Source organism: Montipora foliosa, chromosome 3, assembly GCF_036669935.1.
Source record: "Montipora foliosa isolate CH-2021 chromosome 3, ASM3666993v2, whole genome shotgun sequence".
NCBI classification, from domain to species: domain Eukaryota; kingdom Metazoa; phylum Cnidaria; class Anthozoa; order Scleractinia; family Acroporidae; genus Montipora; species Montipora foliosa.
In genome coordinates, this window is record NC_090871.1 from 4,575,666 (window position 1) to 4,588,479 (window position 12,814).

General features: G+C 36.9%; 2 protein-coding genes across 2 annotated transcripts in view; both read left to right on the forward strand.

Annotated features, from left to right (window-relative positions):
• On the forward strand, positions 1-2,508 carry LOC137996534 (poly(A) RNA polymerase GLD2-B-like). The gene is made up of 3 exons (XM_068841978.1): positions 1-450; positions 1,503-1,725; positions 1,927-2,508. The coding sequence occupies exons 1-3, from the start codon at positions 127-129 to the stop codon at positions 2,373-2,375; spliced, it is 996 nt and encodes a 331-aa protein (XP_068698079.1). The 5' UTR covers positions 1-126; the 3' UTR covers positions 2,376-2,508.
• Positions 2,509-4,640: 2,132 nt separating this feature from the next.
• LOC137996532 (polycomb protein eed-like) overlaps positions 4,641-12,814 on the forward strand; it is a 13,896-nt gene continuing 5,722 nt past the window's right edge. Inside the window, exons 1-10 of the mRNA XM_068841976.1 lie at positions 4,641-4,969; positions 5,646-5,744; positions 7,399-7,464; positions 8,353-8,453; positions 8,854-8,878; positions 9,282-9,363; positions 9,678-9,769; positions 11,416-11,505; positions 11,821-11,864; positions 12,579-12,684. Of these exons, the coding sequence (XP_068698077.1) occupies positions 4,721-4,969; positions 5,646-5,744; positions 7,399-7,464; positions 8,353-8,453; positions 8,854-8,878; positions 9,282-9,363; positions 9,678-9,769; positions 11,416-11,505; positions 11,821-11,864; positions 12,579-12,684 (954 nt within the window). The 5' untranslated portion in view covers positions 4,641-4,720. The remainder of the gene's footprint in view (positions 4,970-5,645; positions 5,745-7,398; positions 7,465-8,352; positions 8,454-8,853; positions 8,879-9,281; positions 9,364-9,677; positions 9,770-11,415; positions 11,506-11,820; positions 11,865-12,578; positions 12,685-12,814) is intronic.

Sequence of the window (12,814 nt, forward strand, 5' to 3'; positions counted from 1 at the left end):
GAATTCAAACCTGATTAAGCCTATACGACTTATAACATTTATCTTCTTTGTGGTGTGGGTCAGAACGTTTGATTTTCACACTTGCATCTTGCAATCGGTTGGAGCATATATTATTTGTCGGTCGATATGGCAAGCGGGATCCGCAGTCAGTCCAGGGATAATTATTCCCTTCTTTCTGCTCAGATACAGGAAAAATTTAAGACGAATCATCAAACATCTGAAATTTACGAAAAGAAAGATCAGTGGCGAGCAGAAATGGAGAGTATTATAAGAGAACTGTATCCAAGATGTCGCCTGGTTTTGTCTGGCTCTTCTGCCAATGGTTTTGGAAGCATCCGCAGCGACATCGATCTTGTGTTGTGTTTTGAGGGGTCAGCAATGACAAGTGCCTCAACGCTCAGGACAATCAATTCCCTTTTTACTCGAAATCCTCGCCGTTTTCAAACAGAGGTATAAGCTCAGGCTGACACTTTCATACTTCTTTATAAACCTTTAATTATAATTAGAGACATTGAAGTACCTGCACATTTTTCATTTAAAGAGTTGGGGATGCAGTCTTCCTTGTCTTATATGGACAACTAGAAATTTGTGGATTCAAGTTGAGCAATTCTCCCTGCCGACGAAGGGCTATAACACTCACAAATCTTTCTTACGGTGGTTGATTTGCCTTTATCAACTGGTGTTTCTCTCCCTATGGACGCAGCACCAAAGCTTCTTTAGAAACTAACCTCATCATTCGTCCTTGTGAACAAGTTTTGTATATGAAAGAGTTTACATTCCTGTAGGAATCCTATATCCAACGTTGCTTTGTTCAAACACGCAAGGTTTCTTTCGTATTCCCGTAGCACTTTAAACGTTTCTTGGCCATACCGCTCAAACGTAGCTTCTTAATTGTTTTTGTTTTTCCGCCATTCAACTTCAGGAGAAATAAGACCCACCCGGCGGAAATAAACGTAGCGAACAAACTTCGCAGTATAAAACATATACTGTATTTTGAAAACTTGACGTTTCGTATGTAGCAACATACATCATCAGAAGTGACGGTTAAATTGGCGATCTGTATCAATTTTAAGAGCTACGGGAATACGAAAGAAACCTGGTGCGTTTCAACAAAGCAAAGTTGGATGTAAGTTTTGTATAGAATATTTAAATATATTCTTGTCAAAAAATTCTCTTTAGGAATATTGCATCTTAACCATTTAATTGCTGTAATACCTCATGCTTAGTAAAACGCCGCTATAAATAGAGTGTTGAATCTTTCTGTCGCACACACCCTGGGAATTTAAAGAGTGGAGGAAGATCACATCATACAAATAAACCTTTCTAACTTTCAGCGCCACTGGGTCACCATAAACGTACCTGATGAGGTTAGCGGCAAAAGGAAAATTTAGTGCACAGTACCGCAAAGAAAACACTAATCGACCAGCTCGTTTGCTTCTATTGCCCTTGTATTAGAAATTCTCCGCTAAATTTCCTTGCACTCGTGTTTTGTTACGATTCAGGTAATTGCGCATGGCAGAGTGAGGGTACCCATCATCAAACTGGAGGACAGAGAGAAGTCTTGTGAAACGGATATCAGCGTAGAGAACTGGTGCAGTATACGAAATGCCTTTGTTTTAAGATGTTATTCTGAGTGTGACCCCAGAGTAAAGCCACTGGTCATGGTGATAAAACTCTGGGCTCAAAACGCAGGGATCACGGACGCCAAGTTGAAAAGATTGGCAGGTATGGATGGCATTGGCAAAAAAGTACATCGAACTGTAACATGAAATGAATACCTTTCTGGAGTATCATTTCGATGAGCTTTGAAGAGCCTTCAAGGCTCGCCGGGATTTTTTGTTAGTCTGAGTTTTCCATTTTACTCTACATCTTTTCCACCCGCCTATTCACGATCAGTGGTTTAATTATTTTCCATAATCTTTTCAGGTTTTGCTGTCGTTCTTCTTGTTATACATTATCTTCAAGTTGGTTGTTACCCCCCAGTTGCTCCTCCACTGCAACAGCTCTTTCCACAAGTCTTTCGAATCTCAAACAATGCACACATCGACATGCTCACCGCTGATATTCCACAGCAGATTCGTTCTTTCAAGTCCGACAACACTCAAAGCCTTGGTGAGCTGCTGATCGGCTTCTTCCAATATTTTTCTTCATTCGATTGGAACAAGACCATATCTATTCGAGCGGGAAACACAAGGCCCACTGCAATGCATGACAAGATTTGGCGCGGACCGTACATCAGACTCGAAGATCCTTCAGATGGAGGGAACGTCACCCGAGCAGTCTTTGATGCTTATGAGTTTAGACGAATTAAGACCGCGTTTAACTCCGCTGAATCGACACTGAAGAGAAATCCATCCCTGGATGCAATTTTGTAAAACTATTTTTAAACTATTTTTTAACCCTGAGCTGGAATGGGGCAATAGGAAAGCAACTGACTGAGCGGATTTCACAATATCATGCCTCTTTGGTTCTGTTATCGTCTTTTAACAGCCTAATTTTACCGCAGTCTTTCTAACTACGTAATCCCTGTTTGTTTTCATTTATCGCATTACTCAACGTTTTTGATGGTGTGATGGTGAGTCAACCAAGAAAGCTGTTAAAAACAACACTTCGACAGTTGGACTTTGTCAAAATCATCACACAGTTTCAATCCAGACTAGTTTTTCCTCCCTTTCCCGGTTCCCAAAGGGGAGGAAGTGGTCTTTAATACTATTCAAATAGTATGCCGGAATGCAACTATAGATTACACGTCTTATTCTGAATCCAGTTGTAATCAATTTTCGGGTACATTAGTTGTGCTTTATAAGTGTTCTAAGCAAAATCCTTGGCCACCACAAAGGATGGGGTACAGGGATGGCGCAGTGCTGAAAGCACTCGCCTCCCACCAAATTTCAGTTTACAGTGTCCCCAATTAGTGCTCCAGCACTAGAACGGCTTAATGTGAAAGGTGCCCGGGGTTTTTGTTAAATTTCCGGAATTGACGTGGACGCTAAGACGCTTCTAACAGAGAACGGCGTTCATCTTTTAGTATGGCAGCTTAACGCTGCTTATTAGCCACCCACTCTGTATACGCGGTGGAAATTCAGCTGACTGGCAGGTTATTAATTCTCATATTCTTTCGCTGCGTAACTAAATATTTTTAGCATTTCAATCCATGCTGGCTGAATGAGAACACAAATTGTGGAGCTGGGAGCTGGAATTTTGCTCACCATCATCCTGGGAGTGCGGAACAGCTTTTTTCTTCCAGCAAGATTTTAAAAAAAATGTTTCATTAGCGTTTTCCTTTACGTTTTTTGCCTATTATTAGGCCATCCACTTTTTTTTTTTTTGCGTTTACCGTCGAATGCGTTTCCTGATATCGGGTCGGTCGGTTGGATTGAAAAAAAAAGGCCTAAAAAAATCATAAGCATTCTCGGAATCGTAGCCCTGGTACCCCAGCATAATAGCTGTGGAGCCAGGAAAACAACAAGACAGGAACCCAAAATCAATATGGCGGAAAAGTTGGTGAAGGTTGTTGCAAAATTAAGACAGCGTGGGCAAAAGGATCAACCACCGAAACTCCTATGCTACATAAAATGGCTTAAAAACGTCGTTACCTTTTTTTTGTTTTTTTTGTTTTTGTTTTGAAAATGCCAAAAATTTGGGTCGGTCGGACGACGCGAAACGGAGAAAAAAAAGGGGATGGCCTTATGGATTTTGGAAATAATTTTCGTTGGGTGCCCCTGACCTCGTAAACATCGCAGACAGGAATCTGCAACACGTATTCTTTTAAAGGGGCTAGGTCACCCTGTTTTAGGTAATTTTGTTTAATTTTGTTAGTTATGAGCTCTAAACGTCAAATTGGCAGAGCAAGAGTCTTTCATTTGCAAAATCACGGCCACATAACAACTGAGAATGATTTACAGATGTTTAAATGAAATTTTGATATAAACTAATATAAATTTAAAAAAAGGTGGGCCGACGTTTTTCAAATTGACCCAAATGCAATCCATTTAAAACCTCCACAGTTTTGTCCATCCTTGTCCCTTCTTCGCTTTCCTGTGTTTTTTTTTTTTTTTTTTGAGTTCTTCTATAGTTTTGAGCCGTTATTTTGTTATTTCAGTTAATTCTATGACCATTTGATCAATGCTGAAATTGCCTAAAATTGCGTGACCTAGCCCCATTAAGGTCAACGTCGTCCCCAGTGTCCGCTTTTCTTTTGGTCAGCACCAATCTGACACGAAGAGTTTGACGCGCCAATGAAACTCCATCCTCGTTCCCAGGCTTTTTCATGGAACTCTTACCAATCGAGTCATGATATCTTTTCACACATTACGGTTGTGTGCATGTTAGTGTTATGTTTGTGGGTACGATAGTTTGTGCATATCTACTCTCCATATCGTATCTCCGCTGCTAACATTTAATTTAATTTGTTTGCTCCAGCGCCCTGCCATTTTTAACTTTTTTGTTATTTCAGGGTGCTCGTACCCAATAATTATCATATTTATATTCAATTGCTTTTGTAATTTAATTTATTTAAATCTCTGGGGTACAATAAACATTTTGTTGTTGTCTTTAAGGGTCTTAAGGGGTGGACGAGGATCAGATAGAGGACGTTGTTCCACGCTCGGCCCAGACAAGACAGACGAGGACAGGGTGGGGACTGGACCCAATTTACTTAACCCATAGTGTTTATGTCATCTAAAAACATACCAAGAATCAAACAAAAAGTAATAGCAAAATGACTGAGGAAATGGTAGATTCTGTACAACGTGAATCTCAGATGGATGAAGAAGGCGTGGGATCAGATTTGGAAATTGAACGAGTAGGAAAACAAGCTAAATTTGATTATGAAGATAGTGACAACGACTCAACGGTCAGCAGTACAAATTCGAACTCGACTCTTGCATCCACTGCTGGAAAACGAGGATATCGAGGAAAAGGGAGAAAGAAAAGAAGCTTAGCTTTTAGATGTGTGAATTTCATCAAGGTAACGGAGCTATGAGCAGTATTTAAAGTGAGATCTTTGTTTAATTGTTGTAGAAGTAGTCTATCAGATGAGAACAGTGTCCTCTGTACGATTTTCTCAGATACCACGTGTTTCGTACACAACAGTAGTGTACGATCAAACGGGCGAATTTTGTCTACAGGTGGTTGTCAATATTGTTGTTTGTGCACGTAATTTAAACGAAAACAAGCGAGAAACTAAACTCACTGCTAATGTTTGATAGGGCGTACGCAAAGGGAGCCCGCGATTTTGTTATAAGGGCACTTTTTGAAAAAATGCGGAATGTGTTGTGAAGAGGATGATTTTTGGCATTTTGAGAATTCCCATGCAAATCGTGATCGTAGTTGATACAGCGCTATTTCCATGTTTAAAGAAAACAACTCTACCAACTAGTTAAATATCAACGTGAAGATGTCTACCCCCAAGACCCTTTTTTGGTCTGCACCCTTAAAAATGTAGGCTGAAGGATTAATATTTTGCAGGCATCTAGTTAAAGTGCCTTTAGGTTTCAGATTTAGTGGCTTCTTTGTAGAAAATATCTATTACCCTTGGTTGCCAAAAACTTGCCAGTTTTATGGAGGGAGAAGGTATGGGTTTTTTTTTTTTTTTGATGATGTGGTCACATTGCTGTCATCACAGTGTGAATTATTGTTTTCAGGAAGATCATAAACAGCCAATATTTGCAGTTCAATTTAATCACAATATTCCAGATGGTACAGATGGGCCTCACATGTTTGCCACTGTGGGAAGCAACAGGGTAATTGTTAAAAAAATTAATGTTTTTGTCTAAATTTCCCCCCCCCCTGCCATTTTTTAATTAGTTATAGTAATAGTTATAGTATAGTATAGTAGTAGTAGTTATAGTATAGTCATAGTTATAGTATAGTTATAATAATAATAATAATAATAATAATAATAATTATTATTATTATTATTATCATTATTATTATTATTATTATTATTATTATTATTGCCAACTCACTTCACTTCAACTTATTATCATTGCCAACTCACTTTAACCTGTAATTAATGATCGCTCTTCACTCTATGCTGATGTCAATGGCTTTCCGAGTCCTTCAATTATAACTGGTGAAAATTATCGTCCAGATCTTCTTTTTCTAATACAGTCCAAGTGCCTATATATTCTAGAACTAACGGTTGGTTTCGAATCTAACCTTAAAAACAATGCAGTATGCAAAAAATAAAAATACATAAACGTGGTTAAAGACATGAGAAGTAACTACAGATGTGTTAAATTTGTAAACCTTTCCATGAGCTCCCTTGGTGTTTTCTCCAACGAATGCTCTACGTTCTTAGACATGATGAATGACATTGGCATTGACAAAATGCAACAACACTATATAGTCAAAAAAATGATAAGTCTAGCCATTAGAGCAACATATTTTATATTCTGTCGTAGAAATAAGACTTGGGATAGCTCAGACTTAATAAAACTGTAGTATATACATATATTTTTTTCTATTCATTTGTAAATACAGTATACAAGTATATCACTCAATTCCAAGTAGCCAGTTGTTAATTTCCTATACGTAGAGAGATTTACAACTGTATTCGAAGACAAATAAAGTTTCCATTATTATTATTGTTGTTATTATTATTATTATTTTCTTGTATATTAGTAAGCGCCAAAAACAGAGCTAACATAATCCTATTCTTTCTTCAAGTAACCGATAATAAATGTGCAAAGGTGGAAATTTTCAAACTATCAATCCACGAAAAATTTAAAAGTGGTTTCTGCCCTTAGAAGTGGCCGGTACAAGCGCTATATTATTGTTATTATTATTATTATTATTATTATTATTATTATTATTATTATTATTATCATTGAATACTTAAGAAAATACATGGATTTTTATGAAAATCATCGAAGCATGACATCTCTTTTTATTTCTGGAAAAATGATTTCATGTACTCAGCAGAAGCATTGTGTTTGTGAAAAAGAGGTCACATGGCCAATTGTTGCAAAAGGCCTATTATCCACCACTTAAACCTGTAGTTCTAAACGAGCTACTGGTAAATTAATGAAGGGGTTAGTTTTTAAAGAAACTGTGGTGCTGCATCGGTGGGGAAGTAGTATACAAAAATTTGGTTTTATCAACGGAGTTGATAACGTAAATTGGCCACGGTACAGAGATTCTAAAAGCTGACGTTTCGAGTGTTAGCAGTTCATCGATTCACTCTGACGAAGGGCTAACGCTCGAAACGTCAGCTTTTAGAATCTCTGTACGGTGGCCAATTTACATTATCAACTCCGTTGATAAAACCAAATTTTTGTATCCTGGTAAATGCTTGATGGTTTATACATTACCAATGAGATAGCATGTTCATGTAAGTATACTAAGTGAAGTAATTCCAATTTTGTTTGTGTTTTCATACCATGTGCAATTTAGGTGACAATCTACCAGTGTGAAGCCAAAGGAGTAGTGAAACTGCTTCAAGCTTACATGGATGCAGATGTATCCTTTCTCATTTTTCTGGCTTTAAAACACATTTATATCATAATTATCTTCCAAAAGATATAAAGCATTATGCAAAAATCAGTAAAACTATTGGACTTATTCCAGTTACAGCACCCCATACCTCGTCATATACTTTTGTACATTTACCAAAAAATAATCCACACTCACCTAAACTACCTCTGTCTGGGGTCAGGCATCCAAGAATTCTAATTCTTCAAAAGAAAGTGCTTCGCATGATGTATTTTATGGATATACGTGAACATGCAATTCCTCTATTTATCAACGCTAATTATGTTACCAGTGATATTTATGTAAAACTATTATAAGTCTTAAGCTCGTCTAATGCATGACATCATGGTTCTATGAGAATCAACTTCACAACAGTAAAACTTCAAATGTGTTGTGTTGTTTGAGTTATTTTAACATCGATAATAACAAAATTGGAACGTTTTAATAAACTCTGGTAAACTGTTCTTTACTATTGACAGATCGTAATTTAAGCAATAATGTGATTGGTCCAAAATAAACCAATCAAATTAAATATTGCAATGCCAATGACATCTTTTTTGTGCATTTTTTTGATTTTTTGTCTAGGTTGCGTGAGCTTTCGTGTACTTGTGTCAAATCCCAGAGATTGAAGATGTCATCCCATCCCTATCAATTTTCAATATTTGAAGACTTTCAATTGGGGGTTGAGTCAGCCCTGCAGGTTCGTCTTCAAATAAATGCAAATAAAAATTTCCTTTCCTGTTGCAGAAAAAGTTGTTTCTTGCAAATAACTTTACACAGTCCTGCTTAGATTCAATACCCCAGTAGAAAAGGGAATAATCTTGAAATTATCTGTAGTAGTCTGTAAGTTGTGATCTTTAATCAACATTTATCAAGCCGGAGGAGAGTTTTTACACCTGCGCCTGGACTTATCACCCTGATACAGGAGAACCTTTACTGGCTGTTGCTGGAACGAGGGGCATTATCAGATTTATCAGGTATTTGAATCTTTTTTAACGAGTCCTTGACAGAGTTTTATTTCCCCAATTGGTACACGCTCTAAAGATAGAAACACCATCTTCATCTAAAGTATTGACTTTTGAACTTGAATTCCAAATGCACCAGAAAACAAAACACTTTTTTGTCAAAGATTTGTGTTAATACTCTTGTCTTGACATTGATATCAACAATTTCTTAGCTCATTATTGTTCTTATGATGTTTGATGCATGCATACATGCATGCATGAGTTGCATCAAATGGGCAGGCATTTCTGAGCTATTCTTAGACATATCACAAACATATTTTACTGGCTTACTTGCACTTGTGACCATCAGATATTATAAGCCATTGAAAAGCCATGAACTAAGTTATTTGCCAATTTTTTTGTCTTCTCTCAGCCCAATCAGCATGAATTGCATTAAGGTGAGCATGATTGAAGTAGTTTATACTTTACGGGGTGCAGGGATGGCGCAGTGGTGAGAGCACTCGCCTCCCACCAATGTGGCCCGGGTTCGATTCCCAGACTCAACGTCATATGTGGGTTGAGTTTGTTGGTTCTCTGCTCTGCACCGAGAGGTTTTCCCCGGGTACTCCGGTTTCCCCTCTCCTCAAAAACCAACATTTGACTTGATTTGTCTTAATTGTTAATTTCAATTTACAGTGTCGCCAATTAGTGCTTCAGCGCGAGAACAACTAGACACTTAATAAATAAAGTTCCTTTCATTTCCTAGTTCCTTTTTTCTGATATTTTTTAGTCTAAGAGCACAGTTTACAAATCTATACAAGTTTCTCTAATTTTTAAATCTTTATTTTCATTGTGATTTAGCATTACATTGGTCATGGAGGAGCCATTAATGAACTCAAGTTTCATCCACTTGATCCATTTCTACTTCTGTCTGGAAGCAAAGGTTTGAAAGTTCACTTGTTAATTTTCCTATGCCAGTGGTGTTCAGAGCTGCTCTCTTGGTTTATCCGGTTTATGAAGCCTTGCCAGAGTTTGTTTAGTTGTAACCAGTAATAACTGTCATACACACCATTCCTCAAAAACAGCTGGCATCAGATGATAAATGCATTTTTTTCAACTTTCTTGTGCTCCCCATGCTTGCATGTGGTGCCAAAATTTATAAGGTGTCATCATTCTCATAAGAAAAGGAAGTGGTTATTTCAATCCTTCTACAGTACTTAACACTATTACATGTGGTAAGTGTACCTTGATTGACAGATCACAGTCTGCGGCTCTGGAATATTAAGACAGATGTTCTTGTTGCAATATTTGGGGGAGTGGATGGACACAGGGATGAAGTGCTCAGTACTGTAAGTACAAGCCAGGAAGCCATCATAGATTTACTGTAATAAACAAGTAAATATAATGTGAATTCAATTAAGTTAACATTATAATAGTGAATGTACATGTATGTTGTTTATCTTTTATAAAAAGAATTTTCTTAGAAAACAATATGAGTTAAGTGTCTTGAGACACAATCACATTAACATAAGTGACCTAATGTCAAATCATTGGAAATGGAAAGCAATCCTCCATCACATTCAAGACCTCTAGACGTATCGTGTATATCATTATTGTTATTATTGTTATTATTATTATTATTATTATTATTATTATTATTATTGTTATTGTGTGTGTAACTATGATATTGTAATATTATATATGTAATAAAAAAAATAAAAAAAAATCATTCCTGCAAAATTGGTAGTACAAGCAAAGCAAGAAAGTGAATGATCTTTTTCAAGTCCAGATGAGAATTTTGAGGAGGCAGTGTGGCCGAGTGGTTAGAGCGCTTGCCTTGAGATCCGGAGATCCCGGGTTCAAGACCCGCTCTGACCACTCATTGAATTTGATCCTGGTAGCCCTTGGTTCAACTTCCCAGCTGCACTTGTAAATAGCCAACTGGTTTGCCTCCGGCCAGTTGGGATTCTTAACAGTTGTTGTTGTTGTGTTCAGTTGTTTCGTTGATTGTTTCATTGGCCCTGAAAAGCCCCTATGGGGAGCGGTCAATTAAGTATGTATTGTATGTAATTAGGTTTCATTTATTTTCATCCTCTTTGCTTATATTAACCCAGTTTCTTTGACCTTCAATAATAATAGTATTCAGGCTTTGAATACAAACAAACCGTGTTACATTTCAGGTTGAAATTTAGTTCATTTTTTCAAGGTACCAGATGAAATTCAAAGTCAAAGTCATGTAGGACATTTAAACTTTGACTGTTTTCTAGTCTGTCCTGAGTCGATCCTATTCCAAGAAATTCTCAAGAATTCCAACTTACTCAACTTCATTGAGTATCCCTTGTAGCTTTCAATTCCCAAAATTTCCCAAGAGTTCTAACTCACTGAGTCCAGCTAATGGCATAATTTGGAATTACCGTACTAGGAATTCCAAGCCCATTGAGAAATCCTAGAAATTCCCAAGAATTCCAGCTTCTTAAGTATTGGCTTATTTGCATATGTGGGAAACGTTGGGAACACCTAGGAATTCCCAAGAAAATGTGAATTCATTTCACAAGGGTTACATTTTTCAGGCTGTCTTGGTATCCTTGCATCCGTTTTCAGTGGTTTCAATAAGTACGGCCAGCCAACGAAAAGCATTGGCTACTTTTTTCCTAAAAAGTATGCTGAAGTAATTAAAGACAGGTTCTTTCAAAATTAAGATTAAAAGCCATTTTGACGATGACAACAGTTGGTTACGCTACTCAAATCAGCCAACACCTTCAAATTTTATTGAAATCCCTGCGTATTAACAGATCACAACATACAAAAAGCTTTTCTTTTTCTCAGAAGTTTACAAGTGCTATATCAGTCTAGAGGAACTCAGCTCCCCTTTAGTCAGAGAAACCTGGTGTTGGAGAGAGCTTTATCTCTTAAAGGTTATATTTACTTAAAAATTACAACTTTCTTTATAATGTCAGCAACAAAGTTTCTTTTATCATTCTTTTTTTTTTTGAAGGATTTCGACATTTTGGGTGAAAAGATGGTGTCCTGTGGTATGGATCACTCTCTTAAGATATGGTCCCTTGAAACTGCTGCTATCCGAAAGGTATAAGTTATCAGAATGAAGTTAGAAATATCCTAAACTGTCTTCTTCCTTGAACTTAAAAGAAAGCTTGATTTCTTGGGATCCAAGATTTGCATATCATTGATGCTGTAGGTTCAAACACCCTTGTTGTCAACAACTGGATTTTTTCATATGAGGCTATGGGCACTTTACGCTTTAGAATATTATATTATTTCTGTACCTTTACTTTGTTGAACAGTCAGAGTCTCCATGGGTGCTGTCATGTAGTGCTCCTTCCGTCATCTTTGAGGGAGACTTCAAAAATTAATCATTTATGTTCCTTTTGCATCTTGTCAGGCTATAACAGATTCCTACTGTTTTGATCCAAGCAAAACTGAAAAGTAAGTTCTTCAGTAATCCAATAAATTATCTCCCCTCTTGTATGTCTTTATATATACGTCACTTTCAACTATTTAAATCTTAGCCATTTACAGTTTAGTAAGTGCTGGGAGAAATATGAAAAGATTATAAAATTATTGTAATCTTGTATCAGGTAGATATGGTGTGATGACTTTGGCTCACCTCTTCTAACTTTCCCTGGTATTAACTTATAGCTACTTTAATAATCTAAGGTTGTTGGGGGGGGGGGGGGGTGGGGAGAAAAAAAGGAAGACTGGTGGCCTTCTTTGATGGTGATGATGACTTGGGGATATGAGAGTCATGAAGAACATTGTTACACATAAAAATTGTACAATTAAAAAAATTGGAGAATATATTTCACATATACAAAACATAAATAATGAAAGACATACATTGTCTCCTCATATTTACATCCTGCATGAGTTTTATTTTGGTAGAGTACTGCCATCGTAAATGTGATGGGTTCAAATCCCATTCAAGTCTGAATTTTATATCCTTTCCTTTTATTACTACTTAAGAAACTCATTAACAGTATTGCAATGATTTGAAATCTCCATGTGCTGGAAGAGCTGGAAGTATACCCCGAGCAGTCCCTTTTGTGACTCTCTTAGACTAGAGATTCTAATCCTGAACCCAAGCTGTATGAGTTGTGTATTTTTACTTATGTTGAGTGTTTTGTATTTGTCTTACTGCAGGGCTTTTCACACAGTCAAAATTCATTTTCCCAATTTCACTACACGAGATATTCACCGAAATTATGTTGATAGTGTTCGTTGGTTTGGAGATCTCGTCATGTCAAAGGTTAGTTGTAAACAATATTATCTCTTTAGAAATGAATTGGAATAACCAGGATTGAGGCAATCTGGCACTAATTCTTTTGGTAATTTGAATATAAGTGATCAAATGGAACCAATCTCTTTTAACAAGAAAA

Excerpts from the sequence above, each read along its gene's own strand:
- LOC137996534 (XM_068841978.1), top strand. The coding sequence starts at position 127 with ATGGCAAGCGGGATCCGCAGTCAGTCCAGGGATAATTATTCCCTTCTT. Across the intron at positions 451-1,502 it reads CTCGCCGTTTTCAAACAGAG|GTAATTGCGCATGGCAGAGT; the intron begins GTATAAGCTCAG and ends GTTACGATTCAG. Across the intron at positions 1,726-1,926 it reads CAAGTTGAAAAGATTGGCAG|GTTTTGCTGTCGTTCTTCTT; the intron begins GTATGGATGGCA and ends TAATCTTTTCAG.